Raw genomic sequence first — 26,017 nt, forward strand, 5'->3', positions numbered from 1 at the left:
ATATATTTACATCCTCAGTCCTAAAACTGAACAGCGCTATATAATGTGTATTGTTTGTTTTTTCTCAGGTTGAGAGCAACAATAATTGGCTTCAACAGAGGAGGCGCTAGCAGCACAGGAACTACAGGTGTTTCCGTCTTAATGAAGCCCTGCATCAGTCTGTATAATATTAATGTTGATCAGAGCGACCCCTAATGTTTTTCTTGGTGTTTAAAGAGGCATCCGAGTGTGTGTTAGCGCCGGTCTCAGGAGACTTACGGCACTTCAGTCAGAGGCCTGTAAATTAGCCTCGTCAGTTCTCTCCTCTCACTGGCACGCCACCAAACACACTAAATCATAACGCTAATGTCATACAGCGGCTGTTTGTGAGACACCGAGAGAGAGACACTCACGTCTGCATTCTCCAATTTAGCTGCGATCACTCGTCGGCCCTCTAAATGATCAAAATCTAATTCAGCCTGTGACTCACTGCCATTATCCAGTGCAAAAACATCGTGCGATGATCGCTGGTTAGCCAGAGAGGATTTCCCTGGAGAGGTGTAGGCAGAGTGTGTGCTGTGTGTTATATAGAGAGCAATGCTTTTTAATAAATGAATGTTTATGTAAGTGACAGGCATTCATACACACACACACAGAAGCGCATTCAACCTGTGATTTAATAAAAATCGTTTTTATAAATTTTTTTATCTGAATTGGAAAAAAAAAAATTCTTCTAATTTACAAAATATCCATATTTACATTTATATTTTTATACATATTTATTTGCACATACCTACATTCAAAATAATAGATGTAAATACTGTTATTTTGTAAATTTGATTTATTATTTAATCCAATGTTGTGTAAAAATGCTTTACATTTTCAAATTTTGATCAAAAAAAATTTTTTTTTTCATCATAATTTGGGAATAATGAAACATTATCCAGTTTACAAAACCATATTTACATTTATTTTGTTATATGTTATTTATTTACATGTTATATGTAAACTTTAACAAAATAAAAATAATAAAATAAAATAGGTTATTATTTATTATATAATAAATATAGTTATTTAGTTATTGTTATAGTTATTGTTAACTGTTTTTCATCATTAAATTACAATTAGAAGTACATTTAAAGTAAAAAAAAATGTTGAAACAATTTGAGTATATACTGTACGCATTTATGTAAATGATTTATTAAATTTCATGAGGTCATGTGACAATGCAGCAATCTGTTTGAAATGTTTATCGTTCATACTGTACAATGTTTCACATGCAACTTATACTGCATACTGCACAGTAGTTTCCATTCAGAACATATGTCAGAGCGGGAAAAGTAAAGCTAATGAGACACCTAGTGAGAGAGCACAAATATACAACATAAAGCATAAAAGAAAAGAGTGAACTTGGGAGACGTGTTCAAGGAGAGCAGAGATAAAAGGATCTGATGCTAAATTCAGAAGATGAAAGAAGAACAAATAGGGATAAAAATGCCAAAAACAGAAATAAACAAGGCACACGCAAGGCGTGCAGTCAAGATCACAACAGTTCACGTCTCAGCATGAAGGAAGTCACTGTATCTCACACCTCATTGGCTGAGCTCTGGCCCACACAGCCACCAATGGCGTTCAAACAGCCGTTAGCCTCAGGTGAGTCTCATTAGCATGATTAATGAGCTCAGTACTTATTAACGACATTCAACCGAATGTACAGCTTGTTAATTTACTTTGTATCAGCCATTCTGAAGCTCTCTTCCAAAACCTAGCGAGACGCCTACTTAGACAGCATTCATCCAGAGCGTTCCCTGTTCCACAAGACAGGAGGAAAATAACACAGCCACAAAATAACACAGCAAGAAACTAGTGATGCAATGTCTGATTCATTTCCGCGAAACGGTACTTTTCGGACAGATTGGCTCATTGAACCGGTTCAAAAAGTCGATTCATCGGTTCCTGACGTCATCAAGCAATAACGTGATTTCGCTTAAGCAACTTTAAATATAATATGCATGCACAATAAACTATTGTAAAATTTATTTACATCACTCGACAGAAAGGTTTTTGCAGGTTTTAATAAAATGTAAATTAATAACAGTCATAATAAGCATATTTCCAGTACGCGCCTACATCCTTCATGAAGAAAACAATCAATCTGCACTAATGCTAATTTGAGCATTATGCTGTTTATTTAGTAGCATGTTATCATCAAACTTTGTTCTCGTAAATTGAGCTTTTTGCATCAATACTAAAAGTATCGATTGAAAAGATTAACTGAATTAAAAACAGACTATTTTACTCACTTGTATGTGCAACATATTTTTAAGGCTTAGAGTATTGCAATGTAAACACGACAACACACTAACGCCATGCTATAATAAAATCAACTGAAAGTGCCGTTTCTCTTGTAGTTCTCATGAATATTGCTATTTAGCCACACGCTAACATCAAACTATTGGAATATAAATGTTTAAAAATGCACTATTTTATTCAGAACTCGTCTGTACTATGTATTTTGATGCTAATTTGGTTAATGCATTGTTAGCTTAGTAGCATGTTATCATCAAACCTTTTCAGAATAAATTTTAGTATTCTTGTAAATAGAGCTGTTTCGAGTCTATACTGAAAATAATTGATGAAATAGTTCAATCTAACTAAAAAGATTGAACATTTTACTCATTTGTAAGCAAAACATACTTTCAAGGCTTATTAGAGTATTGCGATGTAAACATGCTAACGTCATGCTTTAATAAAATCAACTGAAAGTGCCGTTTCTCCTGTAGTTCTCATGAGTATTGCTATTTAGCCACACGCTAGCCTCAAACTATTGGAATATAAATGGTTAAAAATTTACTATTTTATTCAGAACTTGTCTGTACAATGTATTTTGATACTAATTTGATTAATGCATTGTTAGTATTCTTGTAAATAGAGCCATTTTGCGTCGATACTGGAAATAATTGATAAAATATTTCAATCTAACTAAAAGATTGACTATTTTCTCATCATTTGTACGTACAACATACTTTTAAGGCTTATTAAAGTATTGCAATGTACACATGACAACATGCTAATGTCATGCTATAATAAAATCAACTGAAAGTGCCGTTTCTCTTGTAGTTCTCATGAATATTGCTATTTAGCCACACGCTAACATCAAACTATTGGAATATAAATGGTTAAAAATGCGCTATTTTATTCAGAACTTGTCTGTACAATGTATTTTGATGCTAATTTGATTAATGCATTGTTAGTATTCTTGTAAATAGAGCCATTTTGCGTCGATACTGGAAATAATTGATAAAATATTTCAATCTAACTAAAAGATTGACTATTTTCTCATCATTTGTACGTACAACATACTTTTAAGGCTTATTAAAGTATTGCAATGTACACATGACAACATGCTAATGTCATGCTATAATAAAATCAACTGAAAGTACCATTTCTCCTGTAGATTACTATTTAGACATGCTAACATCAAACTTAAAAATGTACTAATATACGTGCCTGTATGTATTTTTATGTTAATTTGAGTACTACATAGTTAACTTACATAGTTAACTTAGTAGCATGCTATCATAAAATAAAAGAATCGATAAAATAGTTCAGTCAAATAAAAAAAACTGACTTTTACTCGTAATTCGTATGTGCAACATACTTTTAAGGCTTATTAGAATATGTAAGCATGACAACATGCTAATGTCCTACTATAATAATCAATTGAAAGCACTGTCTCTCATGTAGTTCTCATTATTATCGCTATTTAGCAACATGCTAACATGTAAACATGACAACATGCTAATGTCCTACTATAATAATCAATTGAAAGCACTGTTTCTCATGCAGTTCTCATTATTATCGCTATTTAGCAACATGCTAACATCAAACTATTGTACTCAAACGAGAATCGCTTCTTGTGTGCCATTTTCTAGCATTATTTTGTATTAATAGGCTACTTATTAGATCAATATACTGATAACTATTTTACCCAAAACTTGTGCACACTTTCTATTTCAAATGTTTATTAGATTATAACACCCTTAGATTAGCAATATGCTAATGTTAAACTTTACCGCACAGTCAATTAAGAGTCGGTTCTCATGAGTAGAGCTCTTTTGTGAGGTTCACCTGCCATGCAGAGCTGCTGCCTATGAAGTGCACTACAAATAACTCGCGTGTGAGATTTGGCTGCCTATGTTGGCAGTCGATAGCATGACGGCTCACTAGCGTTTTGGAACAGAGCTTGAGAGAAACTACTGGCTCTCATTACGACTTGAAAGAGAGAGCGAGTGAGAACGCAATGCACCACTGTGTCTGGACCGGTGGCAAATCCACGCTATGATGGGTATTACCCACAATGCCGTGCTCTCTGGCAGGTGCTCAACCGCTTGCAGTGGGTTGGTTAAACATATAATACATCTCTCCACGCACACACACACACTTTGACAGATACCTCTTGTCAGGGGGGGTTTCTTGACTGGGCGGTTCTTCCTGTAGGTCTGGCAGATTGGCAAAGTCGTCTTGCTCGGCCAATCCGATCGCGAGAGAGAGAACCACCATTTTTCCTTCCCTTCACCAAGAAAATGACACACAAAACAAAGAAAGAGCAGAAAGAGAGAGCAGTAAAGTGTAGAAAGTAAGAGTCGGGAGTGAGAGGAAACAGGAAGGAGAAACCGTTAGTAGGCAGCAGATATTATTCGTGTTGAGTTTGGGATATCGGCCCCGTTCCTCAAACGTCACTGCACAAATACTGCACATGTTCTGTTTTACAGCAGCTGATTTACAAGCATGCACTCATGTTTATGCTCACTAAAGACTGAAGATCCTCAAGAAATGCCACGCGTGCCATCCTCAAAACTAGTTCAAACATAATAAACACCATGTATACTGACCCAAATGATAGATTTCTCATTAGCCAGTTGTACATGTGCATATCTGTGTTGATTATATGATGAAACCTTGCAGTTCAAGATATAACGCAGCTTTTCTTAAAGGGATAGTTCAACCCAAAATAAAAATTAATTGTTTCAAACCTGTATGAGTTTTGGAACTACTTGTGCTTCAGTAAATGATCATTTTTGGGTGAACTATCCCTTTAATTAAGGCCCTTTCACACCAAGAACGATAACTATAACGGTAAATATATTGCCCTCTACACTAATAATGTTCAGTTTTTTATAAGCATGCTGCAGTTTTGTTGTCTGTTGCTTTAAATGCTCAAGCTCAGGTGGAATCTGATTGGCTGTCAATGTTTTTATCGTTCAACAGCTGGAAAATTGTTCTGAAAGTGATATCGGTCCTCTGTGTTATTATCATTATAACTGTGGACTCTACTATCTTTTTAAAGGGGTCATATGATGCGATTTCATTTTTTCCTTTCTTAATTAGGCTTTATTTTCATATTTTCAGTTTTCATTTTAATTTAAATATTTTCTAAATATATACTGTATGTGTGTGTATGTACATATACTTAATAAATAGACACAGTACACATACATATATTATGTAAACAAAAACTTTTATTTTGGATGCGATTATTTTTATATATAAAAAACTTATATATAAAATGTATTAAATGTGGATATGCAGTATATTATTATTTTATATATTTTGTCTTCATCTCTTAAATTAAGTATTAGAATCTTTAAATCCTTAACATTATTAAATCTCATCTCAAAGAGTATTAAGCTTTTATGTTATGCTACTCTATATTATACTAGTTTTCATATTATGTTGTTGTGATGCTTAAATTTGTTTTTAAAATTTAAAACAACAAATTTGAGCTTTTAGCGTTTTATTTTTAATTAATTAACTACCTTATTTCTGAAAATTTGTTCAGGCCAAATTTTTAACATCCCTATGGTGTACATTCTTCGAAATATCTCCCTTTATTTTCCACAAAAAAATAAAAATAAATAAATAACAGCACACAGGTTTGAAACAACATGAATGTGAAGTAAACAATGCCCGTATTTTCATTTTCAGCTGAGCTATTCCTTTCAGTCCTAACCTTGTCATATGGTATTATGATCTCTTGTTCTTCACTTCCTTTCCTTCTCCTCCCATCTAAAGTGGTTTTAATACTCTTCATCCCTCCCCCCTCCACTTCCCCATCTTCCATTTTTCTTCTCTCTCCTGCTGTAAATCCATCCGTTCCTTCATATTCTCCTGGGCTTCCCTCCATTTTGGCACACTGTGGCTATTTTTACCTTTCAGAATTTAATGGCTGCAAAAAATTGCTCCTGGCTGGTGCGACTACACACTCGCACATATACGACACACACTCGTGCGCGCAACAGACAGGAATCATTATTGTCAAAGCAATAAAAGGAGGCACTTTTCCGGTGAGAGCTGGATGGGTGAATGTTCGGGGATGTTCACAGGACTGTCGCTGACCACCGATAACACACCAACAACCCTCAATTACACCCCACCTCCCCCTTCCTCTCTTTCTGTCTTCGTCCTCCCTTTCTTGTTCCCCTTTTATCTGTCTCTATGTCAGACCCAAGGCCGTGTATGTGTGTCAATGACATCCCCCTTTAACCAGCGGAGATGAAATATTTAGTCTTCCCAGCATAAGCGGAACAAGGATGTTTTGGGAATTGCATACTTCCATTCTATTTTTGCAGTATGCATATTGTTCACAGTTCGTGAATTCTCTGAAATTATTTACTGCATTTGCCCAAATGTACAGTATGCAAACATCAAGAACTACTGTATTTCAGAATGCAATGCATTTAACTTTACATTTTGAACTCAAAGCAATATTATCGACCCTATTTCGTCTCTTTCTCTAGGGCATTATTTTAGAGTTTCTGCAGGTAAATCCAAGAAAATTTAAGGAATAAATTAAAGAGAACACAATATGTCAATATGGTCTCTAAATAATTCATATCTATGGTTCACACAAGTTATATTAGCAACTTGAAAATGCATTTTCCAACAGATCTCCATCACTTTTTGATTCATTTTACCATTTTACCGTTTGCATATAAAGCATATAAAATGTCCTTCCTTTTGCATTTTTATACCTGTTTTCCAATACAAATGTCAAAAGATTCTTATCTCAAGATACATTAACTTGACATAAGACAAGAAGTCTTGTTTTCTGAGAAATTGATCAATGAGTTTATGAATAAAATGAACAAATGAGCGCAGAGAATCAACTTAATTCAAAGGCAAAACAAGTTTTTATTCCTTGTCGACAGATATTAGTTATTGTTTTAAGCATAAACTTGCTCTATTTTGTTCAGTTTTGTTCAGAAAACAAGACTTCATATCTTCATTTTGCTTTTCAACTAGTATTTTTCAACTAGTATTTAACTGTATCTTGACTTAAAGAAGTTTAGTAATTCATACTGCAAAACCATACAAAAATACTTATGAAGATTTTGTTTTTTTTCTCGCAGCGTATGCAACGTTTATTGCCATGACTTTATGAATTTAAGACATTGGTAACACTTTACAATAAGGTTCCATTAGTTAATGTTAGTTAATGTATTAATTAACATGAACAAACAATGAACAATACATTTATTACAGTATTTATTAATCTTTGTTAATGTTAGTTGATGAAACTACAGTCTTTCATTGTTAGTTCATGTTAATTCACAGTGCATTAACTAATGTGAACAAGCACAACTTTTGATTTTAATAATGCATTAGTAAATGTTGAAATTAACATGAACTAAGATTAATAAATGCTGTTCATGCTTAGTTCATGTGAACTAAAGTAGTTAACTAATGTTAACCTAATTATGAAGTGTTACCAAGACTTTCTGCCTTGATTTAAGAACTTTTTAAGGCCTTAATTTGTGGAAGGGTGGATTTAGACTTTAAGACCTTTTTAAGAGTCTGCAAAAACCTTGTTATTTGATCAAACCAACAAAATTTGGCATAAAACTAGTAAAACAGTGAAATAATCTGGCTAAATTAACCAGATGCTAAATTAAACATGCAACATAGTCATTTCATGTAATTACAGTGTAGCATACTTTGTAACAATGCATACTGCACATTGTTCAATCAATACTGGAAATGTTCCAGTTATCAATAATGGACATGCAAGGACAAATGCTGTAGGTCATCTGAGTATTAAATGCATACAGAAAATCTGCATACTGTGCAGAGTATCTATACTGCAAACTGCATCAATAGTATGGTAGCATGCGTTTCTAAAGCTTGACTCAGGCTTCGATTTACCCACTTTCTTATTTCTTTCTCTGTCCTGGGGTAACAATCCATTTTGAGAGAAATGATTCGGAGGACAGAAAATCAATGCTTCAGGGTTAACGTGAATCTGTAGCGAAGACTTTAACCTCAACACCTGCCTGCATACAAACAAACTGTGCAAATAAACACGTATAACCAAACATACACATTTAATGGAATAGTTCATCCAAAAAGGTACTCATCATAATGTTACTAACCCCTATGACAGGCTTTTTCCTAATACACTATTATATAAATCAGTACATCTCCAAAGGCAGAGAAGCTGCAAAAATGCAGAAAAGCGCATTTAAAGTACATAAAATTGTCCATACAACTTGTGTACTGTTTTATAAGTCTTCTGAAGTTATATGAACTCTCTCTCTTTTTTGTCCATTTTGTCCAAAGAACAGCATCAACATCATACAAGTTTGAAACTAAACTAAAATGAAAACTGAAAATATAAATAAAAGCTAATTAAAAATATTAATAAATGCTATAATAGTATATAAATAATACTAAAATAACACTAACTACTCCTTTAATCACTGGACAGAAGATGATTAAGAGCAGGATGAAGAATGAAGAATACATATCAAATATAAGACGTGCATCTGAAAAATGAGCGTGTAAATATCATGTGGCACGGGTTAATGGCATTTGTAGAAAATATCAGCGGCCTTTCACTAGAAAGTCTTTTTCAAACCTGTCATAAAAAGCTGTTGACCTAGCAGCGTGTGAAAACACCTAGCTATTCATCACTGAATCACCGTGCTTAAATGTGAAAATTACAGGCCTTCTCTCGCACCGACCCCGTTCAGGAAAGCATCTATTATAATTCAGTTAACTGCGTCACAACAGAGCCAAACGTCGCGTACGCGCAACTGAGGCAGGCTTACAAATTCAACCATGTTACATCACTTGAGAACCATGAAATCCATCAATCACGCCGATTTGCTGTGTGTTCACGTGTGGATAATCTTGGGAAATTAGATGATGTTCAGTCGCGTTAATTGTTTGTCATTTGAGCTGAGACCTGCCCTCCCTTCCTCCACAGGTCACGCAGTGGCAGGCGGAGAGATTTACAGAGACGGAGTTAAACGCTGTCACATAAACTCAGCCTATTGAAGACCTGTAGCCCCTGTCAAGCAGTTGTTATGTGCTATGGTCGGTTGATAGTCTGCAGTCCTGTTCGCTCAATAAGTCACGGCTATTTTAGGGCATTATGTTTCAGACTTCGAATAAACGGCCCTGTTTGAAAACAAAAGACCGAGCGTAAGTGTAACGAAGGTTATGGTTGACCCAAAAAATTTATATTTTGCCACCATTTACTCACTCACCATATGATGTTTTTCCTCCATGAAACACAAAATAAGACATTTAAAAATATCAGTGAGCTTCTTTTGCATAAAATGAAGTCACACAGTGACCTATAAATCTTCAAAAACTAAAAAAATCCCCCTAAAAGAGGTAATCCACAATATTTCAAGTCTTTAGAAGTATTAATATGACTTCAGAAAATTTTGAATATAGTGCACAAGTTGTATGGACTACTTTTATGGTGTTTCGAAAGAAGAAAGACAAATTGTTGTGGAATTACAGTACATGAGGGAAAAAAAACAATTATAATTTGGAGTGAACTGTCCCTTTAAACACAGAAGAAACACATTAAACACTCATGAACACACTCACACACAGGCAAACACATGCCCAAACAAAAACGCATGTGCTGACACACACATATATAAAATTAGTCCTGGTACCATATCTCCAGCGGTCCCCTGAGGTCCTAAAATGTGACATATTTAAACCAGCTGAGGCAGGCTGCACACAAGGCAATATTCAGTCATATAAAACAGAACATCACAAAACAGCAGATCAGTGCAGAGTGCTGAGGGAAGGGGGAGATATTCTGCTGCGGGGCTGAAATATAGTGTGACAGAATGAACGACTGTCTGACAGGGTCTGGAGACAGACAGGTGTAGAGAAAGAGAGACAGAGGTGCAGGAACAGAGGCAAGGACAAACAAGAAGAGGCACGCAGATCATTTTCAGCTGAACTCTGGGAGAGTTACACTTTTATTTGCTCTATTATTACCAGTACTAAAGCAGGGCTAGTATTTATAAGGCATCCCAGAGAAAGGGGACTGATGCAGTCCGAGTTATTTCTCAAATAATGCACAAGCTCTCATAAAAATGTGCAAAAATTGTACCTTTAGGTTCACCCAAAAATGAATGATTTATTTTGTGGAATACAAAATAAGATGTTTTGAAGAATGATGATTTGCCATTGTTCTTTTCCTTTTCCAATGAAAATGAATGACGATGGACACTTTTGAGCTTTAAAAAGGACAAAAGGCACTATAAAAGTAGTCCATACGACTTGTGTGCTATATATAAATTCTCTATACAAAGAACAGACTAAAATTTAAGTAATGATATGAAATCGGTGAGACATGTCTTGATATGGTATATTTGAATACAAGAATGCAAATGAAATTTCAGAGTTGTGGCAAACCTTTGTATCAAATATGACTTATATTTGGTCTGCTCCAGACACAAAGTTATCATTTCGCTTCAAAAGATTTGGAAAACAGCATAAGAAAAACAGATTTGGAAAACAGTGCAAGCTGGACCCATGTTATACTTCTTTTGTCATTTTTTGTAGCTTTATAGGCCAAAGCCACTGTATATGCATTCAATTTAATGGAAAAGAGCAGCGTGATCATTCCGATAAACTTCTCTTTTTCTGTTCTACTGAAGAAAGAAGTCATATGGGTTTGGAATGACTTGAAAGTGAATAAATGATGTCAGAATTGTCATTTTTGGGTGAACTATCTCTAATTGGGAAATTACTTAGACAAGTCTGAAAAAGTTAGGAATACATGCAAATACAGGACAAAAAGGAATGCACAAGACAGACCCACACAGGAAGTGACTTACAGGAAGGATTTAACATCCAGGCCTCGACTCTTTATCTGACCCATCATGTGATCCACGCTGCCAGGGTTTCCATGAGAGGCCCGCCCCCCGGCACCTCCTGACTTACAGCGTGAAGCTCCGCCACCTGCCGGGCCGCCCCTGGAGTTCCTTGAACTGGCCCCGCCTCCTCTCCCAGGCCCCGCACCCCCACCCCCTCCGCTACCTGGCTGTGTGTGCAACTGACCCAGACTCTGGGAGATGGGCGGCCTACTGGCCAAACTTGGGGCCGGAGCCTGGATCAATGGTTGCTGGAGGCTCTGCTGACGCAGCAATGTGTGGGGCCGAGGTGTTGCCCCTGTCGACGGGATGTTGTCCAAGGTCTCGTCCGAGGAGAGGGTGTGGTCGGACAAACTGTGCGGGCAGAGCAGGAGGGAGGGCAAGGAGCGAGACGAAGAAGGGCGGGAGCGACAGAGGGAGGGACGAGGAAGAAGGAGGAGAGAAGGTGGGACAAGAACAAAAGGGCGGGGATGAGGAGAAGGATCCGAGGAGGATTTGGAAGGGGTCGGAGGAGGAGCAGGGGACACAGATGGGCATAGAGGAAGAGGAGATGACAGGTTGAAAGGAAAGAGTTCGGAATCCGGGTGAAGGAGAGTCAGGGAGTCGGACGAAGACAGGAGAGGCGATAATGGAGACATAGAGGAGAACGAGAGGTTCAGGGAAGGATAGGGGCAGAACGGAACAGCCAGAGAGGAAAAGGACAACGAAAAGATGGTGTCATCAAAAGAAGAAGGGGACAGAGGAGCAGGAGGAGGAGGAGGAGGGCGAGATGTAGGTGGGGAGAGGAGAAGAAGAAGAAAAAAGGAGAGAAGCGTCAAACAGAGGCAGTATCCACCGTAACACAGGTAGCAGAAGAGACCACAGCCGCCCTGGTCTGCATGAGCCTGCAAATGTGCGTGCGCGTGTCCGTTCCCGGCCCGAGTGAGACTGCCTTGAGCCGACGGTGAGCGGTGAGCGTGCGTGTGCGTCTGGGAGGCGCGTGCGGCCTGTTTGCGGCCCGCTCCTGTGCGTGCCTGACTGGATCGCGGCGTGTGTCGGGTCTGCCCTGAATGACCGTGCGCATGTGCGTGCCGCGGCGTGTGTGGCGTCAGTCGCCCGCCACCGGTTCTTCTGGGAGACTGTTTTTTGGTCTGTTGAGAGCCTCCCATCTCTGTCTAATCTTCACACATTCTTCTCCTCCCTTTCTTCTCTTAACTTTGCCCGTCGTTTCTTGCGACACTCGTTTTAAGTAACGCCACGGCCCCCTGTGTCCATTCAGCAACCAACCAACTACGCTGGCTCATCCGTCATTCTTTTGTCCTCCCCTCCCTTTCGAAATTACATCCCTCTGTTTCTCTCATTAGCCCTGTTTCACTCTGATCTCAAAACTGTGTCAAATTCACCTCGGAAACTTCATAATGAGTTTCACCTGAGCTGCAAACATGATTCCTGTAAACACTCCCTGGCTATTCTATCTCTCAGACAAAATGCGCAAAAATTGTACCCTTTACGGTACAACAACCTGTCACTGGGGCAGTATCCTTAAAGCAGGGTACCGCTCCTGGAGGGCCACTGTCAAGGCATACTCGAAACTCCAGCCAGGTGTATTGGGGCAAGTTAGAGCTGAACTCTGCAGGACACTGGTCCTCCAGGGGCAGATTTTGACACCCCTTCCTTACAGGGACATCTTTGAACTTTATTTACCCCTAATAGGTTAATACTATTACTTTAGAGTACTAGATAGGTGACAAGTGTCAAGTTGATATACCCCTAAAGATACGATCTTTGAATTTTTTTTCTGACAGTGCCTGTCAGTGAAGATTTTAAAGAAATCATTAAACAAAATTCAAAGTTATTTAAAGCTGAATTTAATACAAAGTTTATGGGGCATACATAAACTTGCTCCAGTGGAGGAAAACCATCCTAATATTAAAATCAGTATGAAAAGGCATTCACATCCCATTTTACTTCTGTAATGTGACATACTTTTATGTGAAACAGGGTATTTAATGAGGAAATGCTGCCTTCAAACACAATGTGACGTACAAGCGATTTTGGTTACAAAAACAGACACATTTGAGAATTTCTCACTTTTCACTTCACAGGAGATATTTTTAATGGTGCTGCATCGTAATAAAGAGCAAAGGATGCACATTAGCTGTATAATTGATGCTTTCTACATGAAATGTAGTTGTCGCACAAACCTTAAGCGCTTTATTTAACAGTCCTGTTCCGTGTGTACATACTATGTACTTATTATAGTAATTACAATAACCTGGTAATAACCCTGAACCTACTCCTAAAACTGTATTACACGCAACAGTAGCCTAAAACAATGACTACTAGTTAATATTAACATTATTCAGAATCTTATATTAACATTTTTCTTTCTTTCATCCTTCACAGTAGGACCAGGAACATGTATTAATAAAGTAAACAGGGCCAAATTTGATTTCATGGTGACATTAATGAGATGGCATAGGGCTTAACAGGCATCGGCTCAACTGGTTAAGCTGGTAAAGGGCATCAGGTAGTTGCAAGACAAACACCAGGGGGCAAAACAAGCATAGTGGAGAACAAGATGTAGGCAAGAAAGAGAGACAGAGTAAGAGAGAGACCATAAAAAGGGGGTGTGAGACACAAACACAAGAGACAGACACATATAGCTGCCTGAAAATAGAATCCAATTACTGACGGAGAAAAACGGAGGGCGTGTTGAGAGAGAGAACGAGAGAAGAACGAGGACTGGTGGTATGGATGGAGTGTGAGAAGAGAGATGTGAGACAAAGAGAGAATATGTGAGGTGCTGGAGGAGAAGAGGTGTTAGCGAAGAGTGTGAAGAAAACTTAAATTGAGCCCCCTGTGTGTATGTGTGTGCAACACTTGCTGTGTGAACGTCTACACACAAGCGGCACATGGATACAGTGGCGTCGTAGCAGCTCTTGGTTTGTTTTGGTTTGGTGAGATTGTGTTTTGGAGGTCTTTTGTGAGGTTTGGTTCTTTATTCATGCCTCGTCTAATTCATTTGTTTATTCCCTTGGTGGGTTTTCTTTATTAGTCTTGTTATAGTCAACATGAAATCAAAATTGTCCCAGCTTACTTGCTTAGTATGTAGCTGGTATTATTTTGCACAATTCATCAAATTCTGTTGTTTAATGGCTGTTTTTCACAATCCAGTTCACAAATCTGATGGATAAAATAACCCATATGGCAAAAAATTAATAAATAATAATATATAAATAAATAAATAAATAAAATTCTGGCCAGATTTCAAATATAAGCTAAATGTGTTGTAAACAGCAAGACTAAATGAAATATGTTTTTCAGATATAAAAATATATTTCTTTTAAACTTTTAAAAAACACATTGCATAATGTACTTTAAGGGCCAAGAAAATACATTTCCAATCATAAAATAATTTTTTTGGTAAATGTAAAATATAGACAATATAAATGTATTTATAGTGACAATATACAAAATAAAATATTATTCCAAAAATATATTGTGAAATATGTTGTAAACAGCATGGCTTAATAAAATGTTTTTCAAATATTAAAGAATATATTTTTAAACCATTAAAGGCCACAGTGCAATAAATGGACAATATACTGTAAGTGTATTTAAATATACAATAAACAAAAATGGACCATATACAGTATATATATATATATATGTATATATGACGAATTATGCTATTAACAGCATGGCTTAATTAAATGTTTTTTAAATATTAAAAAATATATTTCTTGTAAACCTTTAAATGCTAAAATATATAAAAAAAATGTCATGGGCAGGAAAATACATTTCCATTCATAAAATAAATTTTTGAGGAATGAAAAAATAGACAATATAAATGTATCTAGATTGACTATAAGCAAAAAGAAAAAAGAAAAAAAAAGAAATATAAGTCACTAAAACTTACCCCCCCCCCCCCGCCCGAAAACCACTAAAACTTACCCCCCCCCCAGACTGAATACCATTTTACTCAGAAATACATCCGATTACAGAAGAACAGGTTGAAAAAGCCATTTCATTTCGACTTTAAAGGTGCAGTTTTTATTTACGCTGTAAAAAGCTCTATTTACACTTTTACTTGTTATTTTCTTGAGTCCATTTATGTTTAGTCATATTTTTTGGGATGTTGTTTATGTAGACGATGTCTCAAATGCTGACCTCAGCTTTTGCTGTCCTCACTTAAATGAGAAATGCACCATAGGAGGCGCTCATAAAACCCCTCCTGAATCTACCGCTACAAATGGGATATGATGAGGTCTCGTGGACTTCATGGACACATGCAAAAGTCAGCATGAGTGCATCATTTGGGACAGGGCCACAGCTTTGTTTTGTCACGTTGTGACGCTGAAATAAAACGGTCTGGTTTCTCTAACATTATAATATTTCCTCCACTCCCAGCATTCGCTTCACACTGCTGACAGATACACATTACGGTTCACTGAAATATTAAGCACATTTATAGGACTTTTAGTGCATTAATATTTTGTGCTACACGGTTTCACTTGTCAGCGATTAAGATGGAAAATTTGTGTTTAACATCCTCCAGCTATCACTCATGTCACTGAAACGGCTTCTATAAAACTTTAACCGTGTGCTGACAGCTCTGAAAAATCTGGTGTTCAGAAACTCATCAGACAAGTTATGGAAATCTGTCATTGAAACATCGTATTTTCTCATCTGATTGTGATTACAGTTTATTACAGCTCACTGGAATACTTGATTCTGATTAACTCTCAATTCTAGTAATATGGGACTTTCAGCAGTCGAATATACTGTACTTATAATGGATGTTAGCTTCAAGTATCATAATGTAGATTCTTACTTCTGCCAAAATACAACAAAATCAAGATGGAATGCTATTTGCAACCAATTTTACTTCAAAATGCACCATCAGGAACTGACTGGATTGTGAACAGAGCACATGAACCTACACTTTAATTTGAAAGAATCTCTTCTGCTCACCAAGGCTGCATTTATTTCATCAAAAAAAAAAAAAAACGGTAATATTGTGAAATATTATTACAATTTAAATTAACTGTTTTCTATCTGATTATATTGTAAAACGTAATTTATTCCTGTGATCAAAGCTGAATTTTCAGCATCATTACTACAGTCTTCAGTGTCACATGATCTTCAGAAATGCTGATTTGCTGCTCAAGAAACATTTATTATTATTATGTTGAAAACAATTGAGCTGAATATGTCTACTTAAAACGCAATAAAATCGATATTTCCTGTCCTTTTGTTTGCTGTATAATACGCCAGATTGTACAGTCAGCCGGTCTTTATCGCAAAATTACCCACTTCAGGCCAATACAAGACCCTTCGGCTTTGCGATTATATTTATTATCCCTCACATATCGCATTTGCAGACTCAATCAGGTGCATGATATCACCAGTTATGCCGCCTTTTGAGTCATTGCTGTGGCTGTTGTGTTTTATAATGGACTGAAATGAGCTATCGCCGCTTCTGAGTGTTTCTAAGTGTGTGTGAGTCAGTGGTACGGATCCTGCTATTATTAGACTGCAGGGCGGCCTGAAATCTCAGCAAAGCGCAGACCCACACAAAGGCATTTTTAACTTTCTTAAACATCTCACACACACATCACATCTCTCTTTCTTGTCCCCTGTGGGCTCAACTCACTTGCCGTTCTTGAAGTCTCCCGAATGCAGGCAGCTTTGTACAGTCTGCCACCTGCCGGCTTTAATGCCCCCCGTCATCATGCTCCTCACGCTGTCGCTGCGCGACCGCCAGAGAGAGAGCCGGAGAGACGGAAGGAACGAGAGAAAAGGAAAAAGACAAACATTGGGAGAGAAGAAATGGTTACAGGTTTGGATAAATCACAATCATTTTTGCCATGAGAGTGTTGCATGTGTGACCTCACAGCGAACTACATGACTACATACTAACACAAGTCACCCTGGGATTCATCAAGTGCAGCTTCTCCTCTAGGGGGCGTAACAGAGCCTAGTTTTATCATATATTTATCATATATATATTATCATTTATCTAGTTTTATCGTATAGCGAGTCATTTCTCAGTCACTCTTAAAAATAAAGGTTTCAAATCTTGTTTTTTTTTATTTATTTATTTTTTCACAGCAATAAAGAACCTTTATTTTTAAGAGTGGACTCTTAAAAATAAAGGTTCTTTATGGGTATTGATGGTTCCATGAAGAACCTTTAACATCCATGGAACATGGAATATTTCTTCTGTGGAAAACAAACACTTTTGGAACCTTTATTTTTAAGAGTGTAGAAGAACCATTTTTGAACATTTTAAGAATAAATATTTTAAAAATAAGGGTTCCAAAAGCTGGTTTGAAAAAAAAAAACCATAGAAGAACCATTTCTGGTTCCCCAAAGAACCATTGTTTTCTTAGTGTGAAGAACATTTTAAGCATCTAAGCAGCTTCTGCCACTAATAAGCTAATAATAAATTGGTGTTTTTGGCGTACAAATGGACTTAACAACCACGATGCTTCAAATAACCACATTTGTACTCCCAGTGACATGCTTCGCATTAATGACACCCATAAATGTTGCAGACTTCACATAGACACATAAAATTTGACAAGGGTTACTTTTGCCATCAATATTTATAATCATGGTCACCGGTTTGTGGACCTGGTGAAAGTCATCATGCAGCTATAAAGAGATTTATAACACTGCTGCACCGCTCAAACACTCACAATGCAACATTAACACCAACAAAAACGACAGGAGAACAGCAAAAAGAGCTTTATGTGACAAAGCCGGGAGCCGCAGATTGCCACAAAACCAAGGTGAGGGATCTGATTTCACACTTAAAATAAAAATATATACATAGTAATATTTAATAATAATAATAATAACATACAGTGTATATACATATATGTGTGTGTGTGTGTGTGTATATATATAATATACAAAATTTTAATATAAAAATAATATTTTTTATCTGATATCGATAAACCAATAATTATTTTTGTGTTATGGACAACAACTAATAAAGCTGATGATGGTAGTAGTAATAATAATAATAACAATAACAATAATTTAGATATTTACCAGGGATGCACCTTCATTACAATTCTGGCAGATAACAATATGACAATATTTATTTTCATGTTATGGCCAATAACTGATAAACAGCTGATATTAAAATTCTATACTAAGTTGTCTAAATAAACAAATTAAAATCGATTGTTTTAAATGCTACAAGTGAATTTATGCATCGCAACATTATTTTGTACAGTAAGAAAAATGGTTATTACTTTTGAGATTTGCTAGAGATTAGATTTTCATCATTATTAAATTATTAGTGTAATTAATAGTGATAGATGAAGACAAATGTAAAAAGGTGAAATGAGTTTGCACAATTAAATATACAAAAGCAGCCAATATTTCCTTTTTTTAAATTACTTTTTATTATAAATAAAAAGTAAATATTGACATTTTAATTTATAATACAAAAATATTTTTTTAAATCTCAAATATTAGCCAATGACTGATATTTACATTTACATTTAGTCATTTAGCAGACTGATATATTGTGCATCCCAAAATACGAACATCTACTATATTGTTACAAAAAGGATCACAATATAATTGATATATACATTGATATAAACACTTTGATCTAATAGGTTGAGATCACTGAACCAAATGCAGAAGACATCCAATGGATGTAAAATCACAATCTCCTACAATCATTGATTTCTATTGAGGTTCTAAAGCCTAAATCAGGATTAAATGCTGCAAACTAGACTACATGTGCGACAAAGCGGCTGTTCCAGGTCGGTTTTGTTTCATTCTGCGGCTTCCGTCTCAAATAGCAGAGCTTCAGTGCAGCGGTCTGCAAACACCCCACACCGTTTAATCCAGCAGGTCCTCACCGGTCGAGAGGCAGGAAAATTGAATCACCTGAGCCTCCGCGGCTAACATGTTAATTTAATTTTTCATTTTCTAGACCGGCCGCCCCATCTGAACCCCTCCGTGCATCTGCCGCTGCATTTGATGGACAAGCGTGTTTAAACCATTTCGCTCTTTACGGGAAGCGGTGGGCGAAACCTGTCTGGATTAGGCCGGCGAGGGTTTACCGCTGCCAAACAGAGGCTGGAAGAATCAGGACTGCTAGAGGGACACATCGAGCCCGAGAAAGGTGAGAGGCAGAGAGCACAGAGGCAAAACAACACCGTCTCAAAACAAGGTGAAACGGGGGTTACCACACCACAATCAGACTGTAACGGTCAACCCTCAACGGGAGCGTACGGCAAGGAGGGTTACACACCATTGATGCAATTTTTGTTTGTTTGTTTACTGTTATTGTTGCTGTTTGCTGGATAGCTGAAGCAGGAGGGTTGTCCGTCTCCATGGTAACACCCCATGGGGGGAGGGGGGAGGAGGAGGAAGGGGAGGGGGTGAAAGGTTAAAGGTCATAAGCTAGGAAGAGAAAGCAGGGCTGTAGGCAGTGAGGGACATTTACTGTCCAATTTTGGCACTTTTGGTAAAACTAAATGGATTTGAAGAAGAATATCTGCACGTCTGGTGGGGAATTTTGAGGCTAACCGTGCTATACATTGATAATGTCCCTGCAGTCCTGCAAAGCGTACAGAACATCAATCTGGCATTAAAGAATAAAATCTGCATAATGACTTTCATTCATATTACGAACTTAAACATGAAGTGTGCAATTTCCGCAATGCGAGATTCTGTTTGGTGCCACTAGGGGAGCCGATACTATTAAAACTATTAAAAATCATTTACGTTAACAGAAATAAAGCTGAAATCAAGCAAAATATAAATACTAGATGAAAACCTTAAACTAAAACAAGAAATATCGAAATAAATATGTGAAATAAACTATTACAAATAAATAAAAAATATGAAATAAAAAACAAAAATAGTAGTAACAAAAAAGTACTAAAATTACTAGCTAAATAGAAATAAAAATGAATAAAATTACAACAGCACATAACAAACTAAAATTAAAATGTAAACTGAAAATATAAAAATAAAAGTAAATTCAACATTTTAATAAATAATAAATAATTATTTCCATTTTAAAGCAGATAACCAATAAATTACCAATATTATAAATCTAAACTATTTTGTTAAAAAAAATAAAAATTAAACAGTTGCTATGCTACAACATCAAAATATTATAATATAGAATATGAAAGATGATAAATATTCCTGTTGAAATGTTACAAAAAAAATAACAAGCACTCTTAATGAAGTGAGTACTTTTAAATCTAAAAATAGGCTGAAAAATATCAGTAAGGACAGCTATTTAAAATTAAATAATATTATTTCTTAATATTACAAACCCATAATATAATATTAAATAAATTATATATACAATATATACACACACACACACACACACTTAGGAGCCGAAATTACACACTTCAACTTCAAAGCATTTTGGCTTTATGTGTCTTATCTTGGTTGGTGTAATGATACTGTATTATTCACAGCACAAACAGACAAGCAGGCACAATCAGTATGAGTGTGGCATTATGAGTTCTTTGCCACATCCTTTTGGAAAAGTGTGTTGGATTATGGGATGCTTCCTCATCATTACAGCCCTGCCAGTGATCAGGGTGTGGTTGTGGTTATTGGGGTGAGGTTGGGTAACGGATGAGATGGGGCACAGTGTGTGGGGTAAAGGTTGTGTTGAGGGAGGTTAGTTTTAGCCTGACCGCCTGACCGCCTGACAAAAAACAACAAATATTAACAGAATATTGGTTGTTTCAATGCATTTGATTGGCTTCACGTGGGACAGCTTATATATGTGTGTGTGTGTGTGTGTGTGTGTATATATATAATATATAATACACACCAAATATATAATAAATAATTGTTACTTACATTATAATTTGTTACTTACATTATTATATAATTTGTTATTATTTTTTTATATTAAATACACATATATGTTACAAATAATTGTTACTTACATTATAATTTGAGTATCATATTTTTTTAAATAAAATAGTACATTTTTAAAAGTAAAATATTAAATTATTATTACTTTTTAAAAAATATTAAATACATACACATACAAATTTATACAGAAATGTATATATATATATATATATAATGTACATGTATATATGTTTAATAAATATAATAAATAATACATCTTAATATATAATTTGTTACAAATAATTATAGCTTACAATATAATTTGATTTAAGCAAAATATGTAATAATTTAAAATATTTGAATATGTATAATAGATATAATTTTATATAATTAATACTTAATAATTAATATAAAAATAAGTATATTTATATATAACTCACTGCACAGCGAAACATAATTAGACACTAACGGATGAGCTCAAACACTGCAAACTTGACAGTTTTGACATCACAGCCTACTCAACTGAAATGCAGAAACTAAAATGAGCTGAATTAGTGCATTGTAAAATCTGCGAAAGAAAACAGCAATTGTGCAGCAGAAAGTTATTTCCCGGCATCAGCGAAAAACTGATTTTTAATTTGTTTCTCATTCAGTTCTGAAAATAAAACTAAGATGCAACTTCCATGTTATAGACCATATGAATCATTTTCAGGAATACGTATTCCACATAAACGGCACGTAAGAAACAAAGCAAACAACGCTTGGTCACTTTATATGTCAGTCAGACAGTGGTTTCCTGTCTAAGTGGGCGGCTCTTGACTAGTAACAAATAAAGTGGAGCAGACTTCGTGTTTCTATAGTTAAAGGTCTGGAAACACAGATCTAGGGTGTGACTGCTGAGGGTTTGGGTTTGGGGTGTGTCATGAGCTGTGGGTCAGGGGTTTGTGTCTCTTACCAGCCTGAACAGAGACTCACTTGAGTGTGAGGCGTGGATCTCCGTAAGGGGCATAAGGAGAAATGTTTAGTACAAACTCCTTGGGCGGGTATGAGCTCCAGCGCTGCTGTACTGAACTGCTGTCATTGTTATTCCAAAAGTCTCTGTCTAAATCACTGAAGAGACACACATACATGTCAGTAGAGCATCAGTCATCCATTTCATCCATCAGTCTACACACAGCCGATCTCCGGGCGTCTCCTTATCTGGGACAAGAAGTGGTTAAAAAGGAAGAGGAGAGGAATCCGCCATTCATAAGGAGGTGCAAAGACATTGTTATGAGCAGACAGGGAAATAAAAACAGAGCCAATGTATCCATAATGCGGCAGAGCAGAAACGAGCGAGATTATACCTGTGCATTCACTAGATTTATCAAAAGCATAAAGGAGAGAAAGAGAGAGATAGAAAGCTGTAGAGCATCACACTTGACCAAAACACATTATTAAACATCATAAAAGCAACATTAGATGCTCTTTTTGGTGAAAACCATTCATGTTTGGCTCAAGAAAATAAATATTGGCAAGGATGGAGAGAAACATGAAGGCTCAGATGAACCTGATATTGGGGGGAAAAGATCACATCAAGTTATAATTTCAACAACAGCTTCAGGGGAACACAAAAAAGCAATTTTCAGTTAAAAAAATATTATTTCCACAAGCACCTGCAAGCTTTAAATCCAACATACTCATTAGTCCAAACAAGCAGCTGCAATGTGATGAAGCACACAACACAGGCGAGACATCGCACCAACTTTTACCAGCGCGCGTCTCCTAGAATAACCGTCCCGCAAACAAGAAGCCGTGTGATCAACCGACCAGCAAAACAATGGGACCGCAGCGTCCTGCTGAGCTCAAACATCCCGCATCCTCAATCAAACGCTCTTCAGCGAAACCCGGCGCATTCAGATTCACCGTCACTCACCGTCAGACTGTTCAACTTAATGGTGAATGAAATGGAAAGGAAATCATAACTTATAGGCAGTGCCGATCAGTGCGGGAATATTCCAGAAGGCTGATACATTGAACAACATGGAATAAAACAATAAATATTTGCAGTAGACTTCACATTGTTTGTTTATTGTTTTAATAATATTAATTATTAATATAGGTATTAATATTAATAATAAGACAACATATGTGTATTAAATTATATTATTATAATATAATTATTTCTATTAAAAAATATATATATATACAGGTGCATCTCAAAAATGATGTTAGGAATTTAATAAATTAAAATTCTATGGGCTATCACACAACAACAACAACAACAACAACAACAACAACAAAAATGACATTTTATTTCTTAATAAAATTTTATAAAATATATATTTCATTAATCAATCAATTAGTCAATCAATTTGCTAATTAAAATTCTCTGGGCTATCACACAACAAAAAATATGACATTTTATTACTTAAAATTTTATCCATTTTTTTTTACATTATATGCATCTAAGTTAGGCACAGTATGTAAATTAATTCAAACAATGGTTAATTTTTTATAATTTTTATAATTGCTATGTTGATTTTAAACACATTTTTGAGCCTCTCTTGCTTCCTCTGACGGACTGCCACTGCTTTAACAACTTCTGAAATGATTTCCTCTGTTCAAAACACACGTGTTTGTGGTCTGTGGCGATAATGGGGATGTTTTCTTGTGATCGCAGCGCTGATTTCGGATGTTCAGGCTTCACTCCAACACAACGATCTTACAAAACACCTCACTGAACGAAACAAATGTCCCTGCACCTACTTGATGGCTTTTTTCTCTCCTCTTCCTCTTCCTGAATCTGGAGACCCGACGGACTCCACTCCTGGTTTATTTCTCTTCCCCTGAAAGACAGAGAAGAATAAAGGAAGTTTATTCCCAGTCTCCTAATCGATCACAAGCTCCGCCTCCAACTTCTGTACGTCTAGCATTATCCGCCGTTCCTGCTTCCCGCTCTTCTCCCTGATGCTTCGTTCTGATTGCTCAAATCACATGGTCGGTCCTAAGTCATCTCCATAGTAATTAAACCACACACAAGCCTCATATTTACATGGAAATAGCCAATTTAGCCTTCGGCAGCGTCACGGACTGCCGGAGAGGAAGAGCGGGAGCATATGGGAGAGACAGAATGACAGAAAGTGTCTTCAGAGGAGTAGGTGGCGATGTGGAAACCCTTCATAGACGTCAGTGCTGTCCGCCTCTCTGCTCTATAAACAACATGTTACAGGAGGTTTGCGACACAACCCACGTTCAGGTTTAGATGTAGGGAGACAGACCGAGTTAGAAGTAATGCAAGTTATGGAATCAACTTTTGAATTTACACCGTAATACCTGAGAGCGTAATGCGTGTTAATTCAATTTCGGTTTTTAGACTTTTTAAATGCCACATCGGATTCATTGTAACAGCTTCTCGTATTTATATTCTCATGCACAGCCAACAGAAAACATGACTTTACGGTGTATATGTGGTTGTAAATGATTGAAAAAAGATAGAAGATGACAAATCATAATTCAGATGCAAACTGTTGCAAAAAAGAAGAGCAAACAGAAAACAAAATCATGTGCAAGTATTACCAAAATGAACAAATGTCCCAAAGATAAAAAGTAACTTTAATATAAAAATAATATAAAAATAAATGCATTAATAAAAAAATATTTATAATTAGACAAGAAAATGTACCTTCTACTGATACCTTCGTACTGCTTTATAGATACAGTAAAGTAGATACAGTTTTGTCTTAGACAATTTTGTCTATATATATTATACTATTTATTAATATTTAGAATTTTATTTTATTTGTACTATTATTTTTATATATTTTGAATTTTAGTTAAATGTCAGTAATTTTGTTATGTGCTTTTTATGTCATTTTTATTAGATTTTTTTATATTTTTAATTAGCTTTAATTTATTTAGTTTACTTTCTTGGTTCATCTTAAACTGGTTCTTATCAGGTTTGATTAAGAAAAAGACACTAAAACCATACCAACCAAAGACACAGCTCATGCAGCTTGCAAATTTCAAATAGAGTTTTCTTTCGTGCCTTCTTGAGCAAACACACACAAAATTATGTAAGAATGGCTGTCTTGACGAGTATCCATGTAAACACAGTCAGTTACATCTTAATTTGTATCTTTGTATCTAATGGTCTCTGAGATGATATGAATAGTGGACGAGTTTGAGAGTTATTACCAAAGTGAAGTGGGAAAAAATTATGGGGGTGAGATTCATATAATGCTGAGTGGCTTCTGCATTGCTTTCTTTGTTATGCATTATAATTGTATGAGTCTTGAAGACACTGTTTAGCCTGTCCTCATATATTTCACCTCATCACCTCACCTCAACATCATCTTTTGTGTTCTGCAGAAGAAAGAAAGCCACACAGGTTTGAAACAACATGACACTTTACAACAACACTTTATAGCGTCGGCGTTTAAAGGGGCAGGCGCTCGAGCCCCTCTGCCGCACCCCCACCCCCCTATATTATTAATGTAGACATGTATTAAAGGAGTAATATAATATAATAAAATATATTTTTGTGATTAAGCTGTAACATTTGTGCATTTATACTAAATGTATTTAGACTACTGTTTTCATAGAAATACTTAGAAACCAGATACATTTTTACCATGGTATTATTGAGGTGCTATATGTGTGGTTTTAACTCTGGTTATCATGATCTAAATGTATGCTACAATGGAAGACCAATGGTTAATTTTAATAAAACTCAAAACAGTCAGAATAAATACATTTCACCACATAAAAATGAGGTTGTTATATTTTTTACAGATGTTTACTGTTTTTGATAATGAACATAAATTTACATCTGCATCCTAACTCAAGCTACTTCTACTGTCAACTCAAGCTACTGTCAAATGTGCATTTCTAAGAGACAAAAAAATTATAATAAATAAATATTATTAATATTGCAGCCTGCACTACAAACTGTGCTGAAGATACACATAATCAAAGTCAGGAACACAAACCTGTTTCAGGATTTGAAACAATATCACTTATTA

At 35.9% G+C, this 26,017-nt stretch overlaps 1 protein-coding gene and 1 long non-coding RNA gene across 4 annotated transcripts in view; one reads left to right on the forward strand and one right to left on the reverse strand.

The window, feature by feature from the left end:
* LOC107754344 (uncharacterized) overlaps positions 1-311 on the forward strand; it is a 14,677-nt gene extending 14,366 nt beyond the window's left edge. Inside the window, exon 3 of the long non-coding RNA XR_001641577.1 lies at positions 297-311. This is a non-coding gene — a long non-coding RNA (uncharacterized LOC107754344). The remainder of the gene's footprint in view (positions 1-296) is intronic.
* Positions 1-26,017, reverse strand: part of LOC107754343 (synaptotagmin-7-like) — a 132,972-nt gene that overhangs the window by 20,713 nt on the left and 86,242 nt on the right. The window contains exons 3-5 of one of the 3 annotated variants that reach the window (XM_016570760.1): positions 23,763-23,842; positions 21,990-22,124; positions 4,436-4,552 (exon numbers count right to left, since the gene is read on the reverse strand). In XM_016570760.1, the coding sequence (XP_016426246.1) occupies positions 4,436-4,552; positions 21,990-22,124; positions 23,763-23,842 (332 nt within the window). Of the gene's footprint in view, positions 1-4,435; positions 4,553-11,132; positions 11,523-16,806; positions 16,887-21,989; positions 22,125-23,762; positions 23,843-26,017 lie in introns of those variants that run through there. The other 2 variants (XM_016570757.1, XM_016570759.1) reach the window with 2 other exon arrangements.

The sequence above is a fragment of the Sinocyclocheilus rhinocerous genome, unplaced genomic scaffold (assembly GCF_001515625.1).
Source record: "Sinocyclocheilus rhinocerous isolate Xijiao unplaced genomic scaffold, SAMN03320098_v1.1 scaffold561, whole genome shotgun sequence".
NCBI lineage: Eukaryota > Metazoa > Chordata > Actinopteri > Cypriniformes > Cyprinidae > Sinocyclocheilus > Sinocyclocheilus rhinocerous.